This window comes from Phodopus roborovskii, unplaced genomic scaffold (genome assembly GCF_943737965.1).
Source record: "Phodopus roborovskii unplaced genomic scaffold, PHOROB, whole genome shotgun sequence".
NCBI lineage: Eukaryota > Metazoa > Chordata > Mammalia > Rodentia > Cricetidae > Phodopus > Phodopus roborovskii.
In genome coordinates, this window is record NW_026126599.1 from 11073718 (window position 1) to 11097226 (window position 23509).

At 37.7% G+C, this 23509-nt stretch overlaps 1 protein-coding gene across 3 annotated transcripts in view; it reads right to left on the bottom strand.

Annotated features, from left to right (window-relative positions):
- The window catches only part of Pan3 (poly(A) specific ribonuclease subunit PAN3), a 116974-nt gene that overhangs the window by 78103 nt on the left and 15362 nt on the right, over positions 1–23509 (bottom strand). For 2 of the 3 annotated variants that reach the window (XM_051205135.1, XM_051205134.1), the window contains exons 3-5: positions 21936–22002; positions 19976–20046; positions 7845–8006 (exon numbers count right to left, since the gene is read on the bottom strand). In XM_051205135.1, the coding sequence (XP_051061092.1) occupies positions 7845–8006; positions 19976–20046; positions 21936–22002 (300 nt within the window). The remainder of the gene's footprint in view (positions 1–7844; positions 8007–19975; positions 20047–21935; positions 22003–23509) is intronic. The other variant, XM_051205136.1, reaches the window with a different exon arrangement.

Below are 23509 nucleotides of genomic sequence, written 5' to 3' on the forward strand. Positions count from 1 at the left end.
GGGGGAAGAAAGAAAGAAAAGAAAAAGGAGAAAAAGAAAAAAGGCCAGGCATGGTAGTACACACTCAGAAAGAGATGTGGCAGGATCCCAGGGGCTCACTGACCAGTTTGTGTGACGAGTTACAGTTCAATTAATAAAGACCCTGTCTCAATTAAAGAAAGGAAGGAAGGAAGGAAGGAAGGAAGGAAGGAAGGAAGGAAGGAAGGCGCAAATGGGATGAAAAATATGGCACAGTGGTTAAGTACACTTGTTCCTTTTGCAGAGAACCTAAATTCAGTTCCCAAAATCCACATGGCAGCTCAATGCCATCTGAAACTCCAGTCTTCAGGGATCTGATGGCCTCCTTCTGGCTTCGATGGACATCAAGCATGAAGGCAGCACACACATCCATACATGCAAGCAAACACCCATAAACATAAATCTTTTATAAATTAAAATAAAGCAGACAGGGATGGAAAAGAGATAGATATCAACTTCTGACCTCCACTAGCACACCTATTGGTATGAGTATGCATGTATGACACACATCTATATATATACATATGGTTTGGGGAAAATTACTACAAAATTGCACATACTACTCAGCAAAAGAAAAAGTGATGTTTACAAATGACTAAAATACTCTAAAGGGTTTTTTTAATTGTTGAAAATAGTTTCAACTAGTTCACAATCCAGTGTCTAAGAACAGATTTAAAATCAGATTCTTGGACAGTGCTCACTGGGGAGGCAGCATCAGCACCATCTCCTGAGAGAAATGATGTGTTTTCAGGCTCCAGTAACAATGATGCAGGGTAACAGAGGTAGAGACCCACGAAGATATGCAGTGAGTGTGTTATATGAACCACTTCTCTCCCAAGAAAAGAAAGGGTCATCCAAGTAAAATACACTGTCAAGTCCACAGATGGGAGATATGACCCAGGAGGGAAGGGAAGGCAGCACAAATCTTAAAAACATCTGACTAAATGTTCAGACTTATGTGAAAGGTATAAACTAGGTCAGAAGTCATGAAAAAGACAATCGGGAGGGGTATTGCATACAGACTATCAAATGTTAGACAATGTTGTAAGAAAACCTCAGGATTTAGAAGATCATGATTAAATTAAAATTGGGCTTTTCTAAATCAGTTTCCCATTTGTCAAATGGGGAAAACGGGCTATACTTAACAAAACAGCACGTATACTGCCTGATTTTTCATCTTTCAGTTAATGGGCAGGTGAACTATAGTAATACTCATCCACTAAAAAATGGTACAGTGTGCTTGCTCCTAGAAGGCAAACATACTTAGTTTTGCCAGGGATAGCAGTACACACTTTTAATCCCCCATCTGTGCTGTGTACGAATCTCCTCAATGCTCAACCTGAAACAGGTTCAGACAGCAAAAGGATGAGCAGAAAAAGGGAATTACACAAGACAAGACTTTTACTTTAAAGAATAAGAAAGGAGCCAAGCAAGTGGAGCAAGCACACTTTCAATCTCAGCACTTAGGAGGCAGACACAGGTTGATCTTTATCAGTTTCAGACCACTCTGGTCTACATAGCCAGTTCCAGGACAGCCAGAGCTATATAATATAGACTTTTTCCCATTCAACCAAAATAATATTAACAATATAGATGGACAGATGGGAAGGGTGAGGTAAAGGAGGAGAAAGAGAAGCAATACAAGTTTCTCAAAGCTGTCATTCCCTAACTTAAGTTTGGTCAAGAAAACCCATGTCAGATGGCACAAAGAAAACCTTTAAGGAACTGAAGATGATGAAAATTACAGGACTTGCATGAGTTGTCCAAAACTAGTTACTACTCAAAAGTAAGTAAATGTGCTGACCCAAACCTGTAATCCATGCATTCATTCTTCAAGGTAGCAAATTTACATTCTCACATGAGAACTAGGAAAGGGAAAGTGAAAAAAGCTTTACACTCACGTATGAAGAACTCTTTTATTTTAGGTGCACTGGTATTTTGTCTGCATGTAAATCGGTGTTAGGGTGTCAGATCCCCTAGGAACTGTTACAGACAGTTGAGAGATGCCATGTGGATGCGGGGAGTTGAACCAGGTCCTCTGGAAGGGCAGTCAGTGCTCTTAACCACTGAGTCATCTCTTCAGACCAAGAACAAACAAGTACAGTGAACAAGAAACACAGTGGGGCAAAAACACACAAACACACACACACACACACACACACACACACACTGAACTGATACACACTTCCCTAGGCTATTGGGGGGTATGAGGTGTGCTACTATACTGTGTATCCTGTACCTTCTGAATTATTTGTTGGAAAGATCTAACTGAAAGACAGTGAGTGTTCTGTCCTAGCTTGAAATGTACCAGTTACTCTATAGCAGTGATTCTCACTCAACCTTCCTAATGCTGTAACCCTTTAATAGTTCATATTGTGGTGACTCCCAACCATGAAATTGTGTTGTTGCTACTTCATAGCTATGACTTTGATACGATTATAATCATAATGATATGCATATGATCTTAGGTGACCCCTGCCTGTAAAAGGGTCCTTTGAAGACTCCCTGCCCCCTACTGAGAACTACTGCTCTAGAGCCTTTGCTCACACAGACAATAACCTGATGAACCTGAACATGTGGAGAAAAGGACAAGTTGACTTCAAGTTTTCATAATCCTCAGTTAAAGGTGTTTGAATGTCATCCTCAACTGGCCAATGAAGATGAGGAAGCAGATGGTGCTTATAACAGAGAGGTGATAGGCTGATGATCCCATGGATGTAAAGTAGTGAGAAACAGTACAAAGTGGTCAGTCTTAAAAGATCCAGCACCAGGGGCTTTAAGTTAAGGTGAGGAAATCTAAGCAAAACCTCTAAGGATAAGGCTGAAAATGATGAAAGCAACATCATACACAGGGTAAGAAGAGAGCAAGAAAATACAGCCACCAACAAAGTTATCTGATGGAAATCTTAAGTGGAGAAGGTCTAGATGAGCAGAAAAATTAATTAAGTACGCATAATTTAGAAGAATGGCACAGAACAAGTTGATGAAAAGCATGAGTCAAAATTAGGGTGTATTTGTCATGTTGATTCTTGAAAGATCAGTTTCTTTCTAAACAGGAATAGTCTCCTATATCTTCCTTCTGGTTTTGGCTACATCTCTTATTACACTCAGACTAAATTTAAAATGATCACAATAGAAAGTAACTCACTGACTTCTCAAGACTCATCTCAAGTAAAAAGTTTAAGTGCTTTTCCAGCTCTTCATCTTCCTTGGGCATATGTTATTACCAAGAACACCATAAGTTTATATTTATAATATCCATCACTTAGACTGGAGAGATGACTCGGGGATTAAGAGCACTGACTACTCTTCCAGAGAACCCAGATTCTGTTTCCAGTACCTATATAATGGCTCTCAACCATCTGTAACCCACTTCCAGGATCTCTGTTGTCCCCTTCTGGCCTCCATGGGCAATACAAACATACGTACTCACGCAGGCAAAACATACAAAAGACGTTTTTAAATGAAGGAGTTAGAAAGATGGCTCACAGGCTAAAAACACTGATGGTGCACATCTTTAATCCCAGTATTCAGGAGGCAGACAGATGGATCTCTGTGAGTTCAAGGCTATCCTGATCTACAAAGCTCGTTCCAGTACAAGCTCCAAAGCAATACAGAAAAACCCTGCCTCACAAAACCAAAAAAAAAAAAAAAAAAAAAGAGGGGGGGGGTTGGTTCCCAGAACCCATATGAGGGCTTAAAACCATCTCTCCAACTCCAAGGGATACATCTCCAAAGGCACCATATGCAACAAAACACATACATACATACATATATACACACACACACTTATATACATACATAAACAAAGACATAGTGAATGTAGACCCAGAAGATAAAGAGATGTACCACAAAAACCACCAAACCTTAAAAAACAAAACAAAACAAAAACAAAATATGGCCCTTGCACTCATGAACTCAATGTAGCTACGCTTACCTACACAAGAATGAACACATTACCATTTCATCAAGGATGAGGAAATGGCTTACACTGACACCTGAGGAACAAGTGGCAGTTAATGGTTTCTGGGGGAGGCAATGTCATTTCTTTAGTGCCATTGAAAAGTAGGAATATGTCAGTAAATGACCTCATGATGCTCATGCAAGCAATCCCAACTAAATTCAATGACTCGCAACAGAAAAAGATCTAGAAACAGGGAGGATATTTACTGGGAAGGAGAGATTCAATGGGAAAGAGGGAAGGAAAAAGTAACAGGAGTAAAAATGACTTAAAGTTCATTCTATGCATGCATGAAACTATAGAATAAATAAAAATTAAATTAAAAACAAAGCCTCAAAAACAGAGATGTTATTGCTAATTTTTAAATTGGTTTTTATTTGGCATTAGAAGTTAAAAAAAAAATCTAAGGTGTTAAATCAAGATAAGAATCAATGAAGAAATGGTTAAAGTCTCAAAAAGAACTGGGCAGTGGTGACAGATGCCTTTGATTCCAGCACTTGGAAGGCAGAGGCAGGGAAATCTCTGGTAGTTCCAGGCCAGCCTAGTCTATAGAGCAAGTTCCAGGGCAGTCACGGCTATACAGAGACACCCTATTTCAGAGAAAGAAAAAAAAAAGTGTCAGAAAGGAAGGTAATTTGATGTCACTCCAAAAAAAGGTTCTGGCTTATCAAATGGCACAAATTGTGCCTAACCTGTGGTCTATCTCTAGTAAACTCTCTAAGCATTGCCATTCTAAAAGTGAAGTCTCCTGGCAGAAGATCAGTTACATGGTTACAGGAACCAGTTATACTTCTAATGCAGGTACAACTGTATATTCTGAGACAGTCTGTAAGGCATGGGTTTAGTGTGGGCCCTAAGCTCTCTATACTGTTTATACTCAATGTCACTCAGCTTCTCTCAAGATGGGCTTCTTCCCTGAACTATAACATTCATACCATAAACGCTTAACCAAAAGACACATATGTAAAACATAGTATCTATCACAAGTTTACCACCTATAGTAAGGCTATAGTTTTTTAAATAAAATATGAACAAAAATTTAAAGTACTGTATGACAAAACTGATCTTTAAAAAAAAAATGAAAAAGCACATAATGAAACTGATGTAAAATTATTTAAAACTTATGTCAAAAATATAAAAACTCAGCACGGCGTTGGTGGCACACACCTTTAACCCCAGCACTCGGGAGGTAGAGGCAGGCGAATCTCTGTGAGTTTGAGGCCAGCATGGTCTACAGAGCTAGTTCCAGGACAGGTTCCAAAGCAATACAGAGAAACTCTGTCTTGTGTGTGTGTGTGTGTGTGTGTATGTGTGTGTGTGTCATAAAGGGTAGCAAAATGGTATGGAATTTATTTCTATGATAGAAAAACATAAATATGATTACATGAGTATTCATCAGTAATATAGCACATGAATCATGGTAGGAGGCATTTTCAAGCTTATAAAGTTCTGAGTTGGGACAACATTTCCTTGTCTTTGAAAAAAAGCAACTACATAAAGCATACAGCATACAGGAACACCATCAGAAACATGTTAAGTTCAGATGACAGATTCTTTTTTCACACATTAATGAAAATCACTTATGCGTGCATGTGTGTGTGTCTCTACAGAGTTATAGATGGCTGTGAGCACCAATGTGGGTGCTAAGAAGAAAACTCTTGATAATGTGGAAGGGCATCTTAAGGATAGACAGCTCTTTCAACCTCAGAGCCAGCCAACTCTTCAGCACAAATGCTTTATTTCTAGAAGAAGTTTTAAATACAATTCAAAAGAAGGCTCATTTGAACTGTACTTAAAACCACTCGTACAAACATCTACTATAAAGAAGCACCTCAGGGACTAGAGAGATGGCTCAATGGTTAAAAGCACTGGCCGCCCTTCTAGAGGTCCTGAGTTCAACTCCCAGCAACCACATGATGGTTTACAACCATCTGTAATGAGATCTGGTGTCCTCTTCTGCCCTACAGGGTAACATGCAGACAGAACACTGTATACAAAATAATAAACGAGGGAGGGGAGGAGAGGGAGGGGAGGGGAAGGAGGGACAGACCTCAGAATTGTCACTGGAATAAGGTTGAAAGCAACTACAAAGATGACAGAGCTAAGCCTAGACCCTAGCAGTACCCCACCCGACAATCCTGGTATCAGTGTATTTTCACATTCTCTTCTGTAATAACCTAAATAAAATAGCTTTTCCTACAGATCTCAGAGACAAGAAAAAGTCACTGAAAATTATATTAGCATTCATAATTCACATATCCAAAAACCTTCCAACAAAATTTTTTTAAGACATATATGATTATGTGAACTGCTTGCTTGCTTGCTTGCTTGCTTTTCTTTAACAATGAAGTTTCAGTTAGGGCAAATACCACACTTTGCAATATTTTTTATCTCTGTGCCTAAGTGAACATAGCTATTGCCACTGTATTAATATTACAGAATAAAATATTGTAGAACCAAGGTTGAAACAGAAATTAAACCAAGTTATTAACTTTGTAATATCTTTTTATGTGTAGCATGTAAGATTTGAAGTTAAGAATATATTTTAAATACTAATCCATCCAAAATTTGGGAGGAAAAACAAATCTCTAAACTGAAGTTATTATTAAACACTATCCATGTCACATAATAAATTCCAATTTTTAAGAATGAAAATAAGTAATATTAAAATGGAATATAAACTATTTTATTGATTTATCTAAATGTTACAAAGAAGCTGGTTCTTGACTTTAAAATGTTCATCTTCGTTATTCAAAATACTGCTTTAATAGTCAAATTATAAGAACCATGTAGTAATATACTACTGAAGTTGTTTTGTTTTGTTTGACAAATATATGTAATTTTTGTTCCCAATTTTAAAAAATACACAAAAGGAAGGGGGAGGAAGGAGAACCACAACTTGAGCTATAAAGTTAAGAGTCTCAAAAACGAAAAACAAAGTACAAAAAGAAAACATATGAAGATTCCTATATTTCAAATTCCAAGTGAATATAACTGTCTACAGCAAATATCCACATATAACTCTTCAGAGACAATTTAACTAGGGTTGAACACATACATGACCCAATGGCTAAGCTTAGATTCTGCATATGTGAGGAACTGGATTTAGTTCCCTAACACCAAGAAAAAAAGGGGTGAGGTGGAGTGGGGAAACCTTCAAATATTAACAAAATTGAAAAGGATAAAGTTAATATAAAAATAAAACAGCCAGGTTGTGTTGGCACACACCTCTAATCCCAGCACTTCAGAGGCAGAGGTGGTGGATCTCTGAGTTCGAGGTCAGCCGGGTCTATATAACGAGTTTCAGGGCTACACAGAGACACCCCATCTCAGAAAGAAAGGAGAAATAGGGCAGACAAGATGGTCAGTGGATAAAGGTACTTGCTGCCAAGCCTAATGACCTGAATTTGATTCCCAGGGCCCTATGGTAAGCTTCATCAGTTGTGCCCCAAGGCACACATATGCAGACATGAACACACAAGCAGCACACACACACAAATACAAAAATAAAAGGGATGGGGGGCCCTTCCAAAGCAGGAAAAGTAAAAAAGCCAAACAAAAGTCATCTGTGAAGCAGATGTAGTAGTGCATGCCTTTAGCCCCAGACTCCAAAGGCAGAGGTCACCCTGGTCTACATTGAGAGTTTCACAACAGCCAGAGCTACCAGATATAACCTGTCTCAAAACAAACAAAAACATTTGTAATAGCTAGTTAATAGGCTACTACCTTGCTTCAGTTTTAGAAAAATTTTCATGACTTAAAAGTGCATCGGCTAGGCCATCCAACCATTTCATATACACCAACCCACAGATAAAGAAACCCAGAATCACTTGCCAAAAAAATGTCTAATAAAAATTATTTTTACCTGTAAATTGTTTTCTGTGACTCTGTTCCACCAAACCATATTGATGGGTACTCCTGATTTACACCTGTCAGCAAGGCAGCCAATAGGGTTCTTTGCTTTTCGTGCCTTTGATCCCATCGGAACTAGCCTCTCCTCCAGCATCCCCAGGCGACATTTCCTTGGCTAGGAGAAAGAAGGAAAGAAACCGAGCCACTCCTAACATCCCCACACTAATCTAAACTAATATAATGAAAATACAGGAGATGTTAGGAAGGTGGGACAGGAAACAAGTCAAATCTAAGAACCTTTTCTAAGTTCACAACCACCCACAATCTCCCACCCCACCAGACCTCTCTAAGATCCTCAGTATTCATGGGCTGAACAACATTACATCAATAACCAATGTTGTAGAGAAGTATAATCTGATCTTATAACTTTATGGCTAGAAATTAACTTAGCGAGGTGAATGCTTTATACAACTTCCCAATTAACTTACCTATTCTCACTGCAATATGGGAAAAAAATATTTTCAGGAGCACAAAATAGAGATTAAAGAAATTTTCAACTCTTGCCTTCTTCATTGACTCATCTCACTATCTTATTTCCCACTGAGAACTACTCCAACTAAAGGTAACAAATGATTGCTAAGGGATGGCTTTTCATAAATTATTTTAATTCTGTACATGATAGGCTGGAGTATGGCAGTTATTCTAAAATAGGCAAAGTAAGGTACTCAAAGAACAGAAATACAGACTAAAGTTTTAAAAAGTAAACAGCAAAACAATAACATAAACTTCACTGGCCTTTTAAATTGCAGTAGCCTGAACAGATGAATAGCTAATAAAGTGTGCCACAAAATAGAAAATTCATTTGTTAACATACTAATAAAGTTCATAAGCCATTCTCACAGCAGCAGGAAGGGCTGTGTAAGAACAATGTTATGGTGTTGCCTACCATCATACCTTAACTATAGCACCTTAAAGGTAACATACAAATATACACACACATATGCATGTATGCCCATGTGTGTCCCCTTCAGTAAATAAATTTATACATGCTTGACTGCAGTCAGGATGTAAAATAAATGAGTAAATTTAATTCATTAAAAAAACACTGAAGATCACTTACTTACTTATTGCTATTCCAAGACGTAATGAATACTAAAAATCATTAGTGCACAACATTGAGATTTATTTTTAAATCTAGTGTAAATAAAACACATTTTGCTATGCATGGTGTTGCAAAACCCTGCAATCCCAGAATCTGAGAAGTTGAAGTAGAAGTATCCTTAATCTTGGGCCCAAAGTAACATAGCAAGATTCGACCTGAAAAGAAGGTGTGAGAGACTGGAGAGTTGGCTCTGTGGTTACAAGCACTAGTTGCCCTTGCAAAGTACCCAGGTTAAATAAATCTCCAGTACCCAGGTGGCACCTTACAACTACTTGTAACTCTTGTCCCAGGGGACCTGACTCCCTCTTCTGACCCGTGCAGACAACAGACATGCACATCATGCACATACATACATGCCTATACTATATTGTCAGTTACGGAGAATAAAAAATAATTAAACTTGAATTGAGAAAGGAACTCCATTACCTACCCACCCAACAATCTGAACAGTGTAAGAGGTTCATGAAGCTAAAGCAGCTCTGGCTCTGCGCAGCCCAGGGCAGTCTTCCTGCACGTCTAAATGAGAGAGAAGGTCTCTGGACAAGAATTTTCTACATGCTTTATGGCTCATGCCACAATCACATTTGAAGTGGAACAATTTCAAAGCCAAGTTATTTTTAGCAACATAACTCCTTGGAAAAAGTTAAGATTAAACTCATACATTGTTGTGTTCAAGTAACTGTAAGGCTTTGATATATAGTAAGAATAACAGCCTTAATTAAGCATTTACTATTTTAAAAAAATTATATCTCAGAAAATTCCTGGGCTATAAATTCTACTTATATCACAAATGTTAAAATATCAAAGGCCAATTAAAATCATTAAGAGGGAGAAGAGAGATAGCTCAGTGGTTAAGAGCACTGGCTGTTTTTAAAAGGATCTGGGTTCAGTTCTCAGCACCCACAATCAATCATGTATAGCTCTAGTTCCAGGGTATCTGATCCTCTTTGGGCTCCACAGGCACACACACAGTGCAGACATACATGCAGACAGAACACTCATACACATAAGCAAATTTTTTTTAAAAATTAAAATTGCAACTGGCCAAAACACTTAGACAAAGATACTTCAATTCTATTATGTATTGATTCTCTTGTAATAGTCAATACAATTTGTCTTCCATATACTACATTAGTAATATAGAAAAGATTTGTAATAGGTCACCTTTCCTCCCAAGAGTTCTCATTAGAATTGTTTCTTGGTTTTCCAAATGAGACTTATTCCTTTCCCTTTGTTCCATACCTACTGCCTGCAACTAAGGAGGAGATCTCTGAAGCTGAGCTGGAACAGACACAAGCTCTTCAATAAGCAGCAAAAATCAGCTACAGGGTCCTGCAGGCCACTAAAAAGAACTAAATTAGCAGCATCATTTAAACTAACAGAAGCAGCTGTGTGTGGTGGCTAATAACTTTAATCCCAGCACTTGGGAAGCCTTCTCTTGAAGAAGAAGAAAAAGAAGAAGGAAAAAAAAAAAAAAAAAAGAAAAAAGAAAAAAAATGTAAGTAACAGAAACAACAGGATACAAATTCACAATGCAAAATGGCATTTAAAAACTGGCAGCAATAAGAAACAAGAAGATATAGCAAAAAGAGTACACATAAAGATAAAGAGGATTCTATACACATCTCTCACTGAACACACACACAAAAAAATACAAGACTCATCTGCAAGCTAATTTCTAAGTCCAATGGGCTATTTCGAGAAAAAAAAAAATCCAACTGAACATCTGAGGAGGGACTTTGTATTAAGAACTATTGAAGGTGCTTGGAATACATTGAAATGCATGTACCTTTTACTAGGAAGCTATACAGATACAAAAGTGTAAGTCACTGACACAAAACAGTAATGCACACAAAACTGAGGTAACTAGAGATCTGAGGCAAGTGCTAGAGCAGACCTAAGGCAGATCAAGTGTGCCAAAGCAGAAGGAAATGAGGGGAAGTGGAAGAGGAAAATATTCTTTTGGAAGTTCCACCTAAGCCCCCCTCCAAACCCTGCTGCATCGCAGAAAGCCCGCCAAATGATGACCCCTCCCTCAGAGATGCTCAAGATCACTCCCATGGGATATTTAAATTACCCCCCAAAAACCAGTATCCCTTTCCCATCTCCTCTCTGGGGGACTGGAAGGCCATCTGGGAGCACTGTATCCATCAAACATGGGCTTTTTCTAATTTGGTATGATTTAGATAGCTGCATCAGAAAGGCTATCAGGGTGTAGACACTTTTCAGAAAGAAAGGGAGAGAAAGATATAAGGGTGTAGGCTGGCAGAGACTGTTTTTGAAGGGGGAGATGGAAGGCTAGGAAAATGCACCTATAGGTCAAAGCACAATGGCATAGAGTTCACTCACCACTAGAGGGTTAAGCTAAAGAGACAAAAATGAAACTTGAAAGCATTAACAAACCACTTACTATATCATAACCTATGGTAAGGAATTTGTACCTCATTTGGCAAAAAGGGATGGTTAATAAAAGAGCCAATAGGAGCTGATACATTTTAGGAAAGAATTTCTACAGCAATCTGAAGGAAAAGTGGGCATGAAACTGGAAGCCGGTGACAAATGAGTGGTCTCTGGCAGAGATTAGGTCAAGCTTTCTCAAATTCAGCAATGCCCATTGGATAGATCTTTTTAATGAGGGTGCCCCCAGCCCTACAAGATGATTTCCTGCACCCTGTCTTCCCCACTAGATCCTCGCAGTAGCACTATCACCACAGTAGTAACACAAAACTGTCTTCAAGCATTGCCAAATGCCCTCTCCACATAGGGTGCCATTACCTCTAGCTAAGAAGCAAGGCAGAGAATAGGCAGATGAAATAAATTCAGAGTACAAAGGAACTGGTAGGACAAAAATATTGATTAGCTGAAAGCAAAGGCTGACAGAAAGAAGATAATTAAATGGACAGGTGATGAGGAAGGAGAAAATAAAATATGAAATGACTATGTAACGTTTTTCTGAGTTTTCCTTCAGCACAACTTTCCTCTTAGCATCTAAAAATCCTAACTTAGCAAGTACTGAAACTTTCAAGCATCAAAAATAAAAAACTCAATACATGTGTTGATCCTGTTCCCAAATAGCCCAAGCAGTCCTATCTTACTGTTTATTATGAAATGGGGGCATTTACACCCTCTAACAACTACTTCCCTCCACCTGCCAGCAAGTCAACACCACAGCAGAGTTCTCACTGTCCTTGTCCTGGGGTGAACAGTGCCTGTCAACTCCTGCTTTTTTTCCCTTGCATCCTCTCTGATAAAATTTATTTTTATAGTTCACAAAACTTAACACTATTAAGACAGTAGTATGACAGGCCAAGCGGTGGTGGTGCATGCCTTTACTCCCATCGCTTAAAAGGCAGAGAGAGGAGGATCTCTGAGTTCCAGACTATGCTGGTCTATAGATTGAGTTCCAGGGCAGGCTCCAAAGCTACAGTCACTCTGTCTTGAAAGAAAAAGAAAAAAAGAAAAAAAGAAAGACTAGTAGAATAGTTTTACTTTTTGTCATGATTTAGTTCAGGGCATCTTGAGCAAAATTTTCAAGGGGAAGTTTGAAAATATATTCTAGAGTCTAGAGTAGAACTTTAACAAACATGGAACTTTGGGAGAATCTTGTTAAGCTGGAGTATAGCTAAGTATGACAACTTGCTTAGCATTCCCAAGGCCCATTCCCATCACCACAAGAGACATTTTTTAAAAGACTTTATTCTGACTCAGTCAACCAAGAGTGAGGCTAGGATAAGACTGCATTTCTACAAAGTACCCAAAACCACCAGGTACAGACCACACACTTGAAAGGGTCAAAAGATCTCAAGAGTCAAGATCTAGATGAAAAACCACTAGTGATACAAACAGAAACAGGAGATAGATACCCTCAAACCTGAAAAGCTTTATAGCTTTGCTTCTGCTGTTCTGAACCTTTGACGGAGCTTTCTAAGATACTGAGAGCACTGCCCCACATTTGACAAAGTCCTTTCTTTGCTAAGGATGTGGCCTGTGGAAGAGTTGACCTGTGACTAGGACTGAAGGTCATCCTCTAATCCCTATCAAGGCAAGTAAGTCTCTAGACCCAAGCACCTTTGTGCTGTTTGGGATAGATGTTTTTGAGGGGTAAGACACTGCTTTCTGAGATGTGTCTGTGTAACCTGGGCTGCCTCTCAACTCACTATGTAGCTGAGAATGACCTTAAACTCTGACCCTCCTGCTGCATGGCCACAGTTTTTATTAAAAAAAAAAAAAAAAAAATCATTCTCTTGCTCAAGATTTCAATTATCAGCCTTTCTGTCCTTAGGAATAAATGGTCAGTTAGATCTGTTCTTTTTTTCAAGAACATTTAGAATCTTGCAGGAACGATGTAAAGAGTTCCTAAATAGACTAGGGCTCACAGCACTGAGTTTTTGGTGACAGGCCAGAAAAATGACATCATTAATGTCATCACTAATGACATACCAGAGAAAACAAGATGCTATCTCCAAAGTGTTTCCCTTACCTCAAATTACAAGAAATCCCTCTGAATATCAAATTCATAATCAAGAACTTCCATTTATCTGCACTGTAAAAGAATGATGAAAACAGCATATACTCAAATAAGTAAGGAGTCATGAACACATAGGGAAACTGTATCCCTTCAGTTAATGTTCAGCGGCAAGCCAAATCCATTATCTTCTGCAGTTAACAATCTAGCATGCGCTCCTACCACAATCGAGTATGAAGCCCATCGACCAGAAGCCTCTGGCTGGAGTTTACTATATACTTATTTCCAAATAAACATGCATTTCTTCCCCAACCTCTTCTAACACCAGAAGGTCATCCCTTGGTTAACTAAATGTCCTGACTATTTCGGTTTATCTTTACTTGTAGAAAATAAATAATTACAATTACATGAACAATCAGTAATTAAGTTCACTGAAGTGCAAACAAGCTGCTAAAACTAATTAAAGCCGTTTGATTTTTTTTTTTTTTTCTCCTTTTCCAGTTTTTTCGACAGTTTTGCTACACAGACCTTGGATGACCTAGAACTCTCTACGTAGACCATACTGACTTCAACTTGAGGCAATTCTCCTGCCTATGCCTTTGGGATACTGGGGGTTACATACAGGCATGGGGCAGCATACCTGAGGTCATGGGTTTCAACATGCCCACCTCTACATTGTGCTAGGATCACAATCAGGTGCTAGGACTTATGAAATAAGTAGTTTACACACCAAGTCGTCTCCCCAGCCCCTTGTTTTGTTTCTGTGAGGGACAGTCTCAGAGTACCCACGATAGCCTACAGTTCCTGATCCTTCTCATCCCTCCTCCTGAGTATGAACCACCACCATATCTGGCTTATGCAATGCTAGGATCAGATCAAACCCAAGCACTCTACCAATTATTTCCCCAGCCCAAATTCTTTTAAATTTAACTTATGTTATACTTCCTTAATTGAATGTTTAAAAGAAGCAGAATATCTTCAAAACTGTTCTACTATGATTTGAAGTAAGAAGTAATGAAAAATAATCTTGCTACATATTCAGAAACAGATTAAGTTTTTAACTGCAGAATCATAAGCTTTGGAAGAATGTAGTAACTACCTGAAAGGTACATGTCACTATGCCAAAGATTTTATATCCATTAATACCTTTAATATATAGAATGTCCATCATTACATCAACTTTATGGATTCGAAACAAATCTTAAAAGAGATTAATTACACTCTCAACACTAACAAGGTCAGGTCCCAATGCCTGTTCCCTTAATTATAGTACCCTATCTCCAAAGAAACCTATTCCACATCCTCACATCTTTAGACAGGGTTTCTCCATAACTTTGGAGTCTGTCCTGGAACTCACTGTGTAGACCAGGATGGACTCCAACTCACAGAGATTCTCCTGCCTCTGCCTCCTATGTGCTGGGACAAAAGGCATGCATCACCACTGCCCGGCAAGTATCAAAATCTTAATGTCATTTAGCTAAACCTGAACCAATCTCTCTTAATCTTACTAGCATAAAGGAATCTGTAGGAGACAATGAGATGATATTCAAAGAAATAGAGCCTAAAAGTTACCTCTCTTTAAAAAAAAAAAAAAAAAAAAAGACAAGACAAAAATTAAGAAATCCAACTAACAGGTTGGTGAACACAACATGGGTGGGTAAAACTCAAGATATCTTCACTAATTCACTCCCTCAAACCTAGTTCCTTGGAAAACAGAGATGAATCACTAACAAGACTTGTTTTTGGTAACAGTTATATTTCAATGACCACAGTAGGGTATAGGAAAGTCAACCAGATAATGTCACAATTATCTACTTGCTCTAAAGTCCAAAGTAAAAGCACTCTGCATTTATTACACTACTGTTTTTCTGGAGGAAAAAGCCAAAAACACAAAAAACTCAAAAATCTCTAAAATTTTAAGACTGGATGACAAGCATGTCACAAACTTCACTTCACTTGTTTGGGGTATGGTGCTAAACTCCACACTACCACACACATTTAAATCACCTCCCTCCCAAACAAAATGCTTTGTCAGCTTTTTTTGGAATCATTCAAAAGACAAAATTCTCTAGGCATAGTGGTTGGTGTACACCTTTTATTCCCAATAGTTGGGAGCCATAGGAAGGAGGATCAAGGCTGGCTCAGGACAGCCAGAGCTATGTAGAGACCCTGGTCCCTCTCCACACCCACAAAATAAAGAAGAAGAAAAAAGGAAATCCTTAGTTCAACACAAATGCTCACTACATAACCAATTGAAGAATGTATTTATTAGAAAAGAGGAAACACTTTATCATCAGGAGGCTTTGTGACAAAGACAGAAGACAGATGGATGTTCTCAAGAAACTAGAGCAAGGAAGACCCAAACTGAGTTCAAACAAGGAAATCATCAGTAATAACACTGCCATTGAATTGCTCTCAAGCAAAATAACTCAGGAGAATCTTCCACCACTCACACTGCATCACAAACCACAGCAAGTGACTATCCTCCTGGATCTCACCAATCTCATCCTGACCGAGAGCAGAACAAAGAATATTGTTGTATCAGGAATTTAACTTAATATGAAAGTCTTACTTAAAAAACATGGACAAAAATGAAATGTTACCCCAGCTTAGGGCTGAAAACACAGTAAAATGAACCAAAGACATGCAAATAGCATATACCTAAGTTCGGGGACATGGAAATGAATTCAAGTGACTAGGTGAATAAAATAATGAACAGACCATCACCATAAGAGAGATAAATGGGAACCCAAGAATATCAATCCTCATCTGCCTGACTTACACCAACCACATGTGGTAGTCTTGTACAAAAAAAAAAAAAAAACCCACAGAGCAGCAAGAACCACATCAGAGCCTAAAACACTGCCTGTCTGTGCTCCTATAACTAACTTTGATAAAAGATTTTGTTTTCAAATGATTTTGATTTAGGACCCAAGTTTTACTGCTTGACTGGATCACACCTATGATTCAGTGACTCTATGCCAGTAACTGACTGTAACTATATCTACCTTGCTAAGGTTGCCTTGTATATTAATCTCTAATATCTAGTATATTAACAGACTCCAGTCTTAAGTAGCATTTCACAGGGATTTAGCTTTTCTACAAACTATAAAATTAGAATTTAATTCTTCCAACATCTACCTTGCAAAAAGAATGATTACATAAATTCCTTACTATATTTTCATTCTATATACATTCTTAATGAGGGAAATAAAATGCCAATGCTCCTCAAGCATAAATCTAAAAATAATTTTAAATCATTTCTTGTATATTATGGTTGACTTGTATGAAGTTAAAAACTGAATTACAAGAAAAATAACTGTATATGTGATACCACAGCATTACTGGTTGCTTCAGGTATTTCTACACTCTGCTGAAGCTGCTCTGGTCCCTATGGTTCTATCGCAATGACCAAAGGCCATATGTTCAGATATGGAATTGTTCAGGAATCTTCTCACATATCTAATGACAATTGGATGACCGCTATGAACCTCTCAATACTATTCTTCATACATTTTACTTCAGTAAACCCATAAAAACACTGGGCTGATCAGTCTCTTGGTTTATCTGTGAAGGACAATAGAGGAATTTACTCACTGAGATTCCTTCCTAATCATAGGTACCTTCTACCTAGATGGTTTAAGCCCTCCATACTCTTCACTGTCAAGCATCTTTTCTTTATATGTTCTCATGGATATAGAGAATTCACTGCTACTTTGCAATCATCAAATATTTAAGCTGGCACTCACTAATATGTTCACATGTAGTGAACAGATTATAGGTGTGGGATTGGCCCACCTGGGATTTTGGGGAAGTTACTTACCTTACAGGCTATGAAATGGTAGTGAGTGCCCTACGACCTGTACTCTTGACATTATTTTGAATCAATAAATCATCATGCTACCCTGCTTAAGTAAGCATTGAATTTAATTAATTAAATATAATTTGTATTTATTTCCATGGAATTACATCATGAAACAAACATAAATTACAACAACAAAAGAAAAGGTAGCCCCCATGACTGGCAGCACACTATGCATTACTCACACTGCCAAAGAATTCTTAAAACCAAGATTTTTTTTTTTAACTTTCTGAGAAACCATTAGCATTTAAAAATACAACAATACCCACAGAAATAGCACCTACTACCTCGATCTACTGGACGACACCCATGTGTCCTTCTACTACACAGTATGTTAACTGTCCACTTCAGCGATGGAGACTGCAGTCAGATACTAACACTTTCAATTATAGACAGTGCAGCTTTTTAGAAATAAAGGAAAACACAACACCTGTATAGGATACGTCTATCATTTCATGAATGGGAAGATTATGATCTAGAATGAAGGCACCTCCAGAGTCACAGTAAAGTGTTTCCTTGTATTATTATTCTACTTCTATTAAACTATATATCCTAAGTTTGAAGGCCAGGGAGGGCAGCTCGAGCCTGTGATACTAGGTTTGAGGTATAAGAAGGGTCACTGCAAGTCTGAGGCCAGCCTGGGCTACAAAGCACTGAAATCATACAACATTTTCTTTTATTGTTTTCTTCTATGAAAAAAGAATATGCCGTATTTTCCTCTTAAAATACCCATTGATTTTTACTATTTTTCAAAAATAGCTCTAAATGGTATACTTCAACTCTTTAAGATATAGCCAGTTATGAGAAGGGTGTGGTGGTGCATGCTTTAATCCCAGCACTCAGGAGTCAGAAGCAGGCAGATCTCTGTGAGTTCAAGGCCAGCCTTGTCTACAGAGCTAGTTCAGGACAGCCACAGCTGCACAGAGAAACCCTGTCTTAAGAAAGATGGATGGATGGATGGATGGATGGATGGAACGAACGAAGATAAAGCCAGTTGGTTAATGTTCATAGGAACACTTTTAAATGTTCAATTACCATTCTAGTTCTACTTTCTATTTACGTATGATAAACACCACAATAGCTAACTATTTTAAACTAAGAGAAAGCAATCAGAAGGACCAGTAAGCAGAATGGAAATATTCTCTTTTCTCTAAAAAGCTCTAAATAACTTGTTCCCAGGTCTTGGCTAATGTTGCACTTTCCTGCCATAACGAGCCTTTGGTGTTGCCTCTCACCACTGGTGGCAGATCTGCTGTGTCCCACCTCTACCACCTCTCACCAACCCATGAGAAAAATGTGTAAAACAAAACTAACTTTATTCTTGGTAAAAACTATTAAGATATATATATATATATATATATATATATATATATATATATATATATATGTCAAGCCCAAACATTGAACAGACTTAGCTGTTCAAAGCATTTCCAATCACCTTCTTGTTCTAATCCAGTTCTTAAAATGAACACAACACTAAGTGCAAGGAAGTGCTCATGTGATTATGTGCCGCATCCTGGAATGTTTTTGCTTTGAAAACACCCATTCTCTTCAAGTTTTGTAAAAGTAACTTATTGAGATATGACTGACAGGCAGTGTTACACACAGCCTGGAAACAAGCTTAGTCATGAAACCATCACCACCACCGTCATCATGAACTTCATGCTACATTCCTCTCTATTCTGACACTTCCCCTCAAGCTCCTCTTTAGTTCATTTTTTTCTTATGTTAGTATTTAACTTGGGGCCTTTCTCCTATTAGAAAACAAAGAGTGTTTAAACTTCACAGTAACATCCATCAAGATGCGCAAAGTCCTATATCTTTACTCCTAACCATCTGACCATGCATATCAGCATAGTTCTCACTAAGACCCAACCCAAGGGTACCAAATTACTCGGTTCAACTTGTCACAAAATCAGTCCTTATAAAATTCTACAATGGTCTATAATCTTGATTCTAAATTATATCAAATTTGTAACATGAACAGATTTTAAGGGTTAAGCATGATATGATGGCACACACTTATAATTCTAGCACTTGGGAAACTTAGGCAGAAGTCTTATGAATCCAAGGCCAGTCTAAGCTACCTAGCAAAACTGTGTTGTCACTGCCCTGAGGAAAAAACCAAAATAACAACAAACAAAGCCATAGAATTTTAACTAAAATTCATTCAATTAAATTTGTTTTAAACAGTTGAGTCAATTATGACAGTTGTAAATCTTGGGTTTGTTTTGGATTGAGTTCTAATTATGGAAAACCTTTTGAAATCTAGTCTCAAGTTAAAAAAAAAAAAAAGCTAAAATATGGTTAAAATGCCTACTCAGGGTCATATTAACAGCAATGGAATATATTTAGGGAAAAAAAAAGCAAGCAGAATTTTATCCCTTTCCATAAAATGTTTCACACCATGCATATAGATCCAATAAGATTCCACATAAAAGAAAGAAATAAGGTATCAGGCGTGGTGTTGCATGCCCAAAATCCCAGCACTGGCAGGAGAACCATCACACATTCAACGCCAGCCTGGGCTAGTTAAGATCCCAATTCAAAAAGCCAAAAGCATTGAGAGAAAGCCAAGAAGAGCACTCAGACCACAAAAGATCTTACTCTCAAGTAAACTGCATGAAGTTGTACTAGAATCTCAATGTTACCTACCTTCCTTCTCTGGGAGATGTTGAGGGCACCGAAGTCATTAAACAAGGATGAAGCAGGTGAAGTCAGAGGATCTGGAAGGAAAGTCACACATGTTACCAACAACTCAGGTAATAAGCAGTGCCACAAGATCAACAAGCGCCAGTGCTCATACACCTGCATGTACAATGTATGAGATACAAATTCCTAACTACTTCATGCAGCCTACACTGCAATCTACCCAGTCAAGTATATATCTATGGAAAAATGAACCTGTTTGATTAAAACAAGAGAAAAATAAAATACAAGAGGAAAATTGAGAGGAAATACTTGTGCTAAAACCAAATCCTAGGGCTAAAAGAAATCAGGGCCAGACAGATCCAGACTCAGATTAGAGCACACATCAAGGCCTTCAAATCTACTCTATAGACTAATCTATAGTTCTAAGTTTATCAACAGACTTCTGACATTCTTGTCAAAGTATTTAAAGATGAAAATACTAAATGTTTAAAAACACAATTCAAATTACCGTTACTCTTCAAACATTACAATTCTGAATTGCTTCCCACCTTACACATCAGGAGTTTTGTTTGAGAACACAGGACATGGAACTTTATTACTTCACCTGCACTTCTCGGCACCAACAAATCTTACTACATGTGAGATTCTAAAAGGCTGCACTCTAAAAGACGCCCTCCCTTAAAGGCGTTCTGAAATTCCTTACAACATAGTACACAGGGATTTTTGCTTAATTTCTCTGCCTTCTTCTAGCTGGTGCTTTATAGTGATAATTCACTGGAGTTAAGATGATTTAACATAACATGTTTAAAAAAATGCTAACAACAAAACAATGTTTTTATAGAACACATAAATATAAGGTATTCAAAAGGGTATAACTTATTATGTATCATTTGTCACCTTCTATAGCATTTAAAAATAATATGGGAATACTAAACTATATGCTACAAAGTAGTGTCTAACATTAAGTCTAACATTAAAATGTTATTTCTTTTTCTTCACCACAAGACTGAAATTCCTGCTGGGCATTGGTGGCACACATCTTTAATCCCAGCACTTGGGAGTTCAAGGCCAGCCTGGTCTACTATTAAGCTAGGTTCAGGACAGGCTCCAAAGCAATACAGAGAAACCCTGTCTCGAAAAACGAGAGAGAGAGAGAGGAGAGAGAGAGAGAGAAAGAGGAGAGAGAGAGAGAGGAGAGAGAGAAAATATCACAGAAGATAATCAAATTGCAAATTTTACTTATCATTATTAGTTTTTAACATTTTATAGCTCACCTGGCTTATTCGCATACATGTTTGTGTGTGCACACATGCACTCTCCCTAAACAAACACACTTTACCATGGAACACCTTTTTAAAATAATATAGGAAAAAATCTGGAGCTATTAAATAACAAGTTATTTAAATGCCCATAATTTTAAAGCTAATCCCATCTAAGATCTATCCAAAAAAAATGATTCAAACAAAAGTTTTTTTTTAACTATTCACACATAGAGCCCATTAGTCATTTCTTGTAAAAGAAGCAAGAACAATTACAAGCTATGAAAATAAGCAAAATTCATATTAATCAAGAAGTGCCATGATTAGAATGTTTAATGTATTCTTAATTATTCTGTTTGTTAATATAAAAAGACAAGTGAGGGTCTGGAGAAAATGGCTCAGAGGTAAAAAGCAGTCGGCTCTTCCAGAGGTCCTATGTTCAATTCCCAGCAACTACATGGTGGCTCACAATCATCTATAATGAGATCTGGTGCCCTTTTCTGTCCTGCAGGCATACATGCAGGCTGAATACTGTATACATAATAAATAAATAAATCTAAAAAAAAAAAAAAAAAAAAAAAGAGAGAAAAAAGAAAAATAAGTAACTCAAAGTCTTACTCTTGAAAATTGTTATGTTCTAATTAGGATCTCAATTACACACACAGGCAACCATGCATGCACTCACACACAGAATCAGCTCTTACCATGGCCTGCATATGGCTTGGCACTGTCATTTAGAAGGCTTGGGGAGCTGCTACTACTAGTCATTCTCTGAAAAATAAAATATGCATATGTGCATTGAGAAATACAGAATTAAAAGCATCCAACGGTAAGGCTGGTCCAGATTGAATCCTCCCCTTCCCATTTAATGATGCCAATTGATCTTTCAAATCACCAACAAACTAATCTTCCCTCCTATAAACCCTACTACTATTGCTTAGGTTACCACTCCCTACATACAAACTCCCTGGAAGCACATCAAATGCTTTAATAGCAGGTGTTTTAAAGATAAGCCTATTTTGAACCACAATCTATAACCTACTAGTGTGGACAAGACAACTGAATTTCCTCATCCATAAGATACAAATTCCAATACTCATCCAAGAATGTGGAAAGTAACTATATGAAGTCAGTACATGGTCTATTATCTCTCAATTTGTATAACCCTTCATACAACTTTAAAAGCAGATACAATTAGGCTATTTTCTCTTTACCAAACAAATCCTCTGCTTTTCTAATCCACTCCACTGCCTCTATGTCTGTCCTAGAAAGATCTTGAAACCAACAAGTCCTGTATATGAAGTAACTCAAGTCTCTGAAAAAGTAATCTAAGTTAGACTTTCTCAGTTCTAGCTTAAACCCTATAACCCCCAACTTATGTCACTTGGCTTCTTACTCAGTTTCTGCATTATTAAAAAGGAAAATAGGAGGAGAGCAAGTTCTTAAAACAATTTTTATATAAAAGTACATATATGACAGACATGTAATACACATGTGGAATAGTTGTGAGGCAATCGGGAGTTAAAGGTCATCCATCCCTTTGCTACATAGCAATTTTTGACCAACCAGAGCCACATGAGATCCTGTCTCAAAATAACTATACATTAATTGTTCAATTAAAAAATAAAGAATTCAGAAAAGGGTACAGAGGAGTTCAGTGGCTAAGCTCTTGATCAGCAAGAATAAGACTTAAAATTGAATCTCCACCATCCATGTCAAAAACTTACTGTAGCCCCAGCATTGTGGGATAGAGACAGGAGGACCCTGGATGCTCTGGTTGGCTAGCCTAACCAAAACAAGAAGCTTCAGTGAAAGATCTTGTCTCAAAGCAGTAAGCAAAGGAGCAACAGAGACATCAACTGACATCCAGCTGTGGTCTCCACAGGATCATGCATAGATACACACACCTATGCCACATACATACACTAAACATACACAGGGAAGGGAGAGGTGACTCGTGCCCCAACTGCATGCTTACTGAAGTGCTTATATTCAAATAGTCCATAAGGAACATAGAAACACTGAAACATCAGCTTTTAATAATTAACAATCATTCAAAAGTACTGCTTCTTAAAGTCAGTCCAGCACTGAATGGAAACCAGCCAGTATTTTAGCATCCTAGCAAAATCATGGGGATCAGCATGGCACCATTTTCTCATGATCATGGCAGTTTGCCAACAAAGAATATTAGAAACATTTTCCAAGCTGATTCTAATTCTATAAAAATTCTTCTGTATCTACAAAATGGCCACAGCATTGCACAGTTATGACAAAGAAA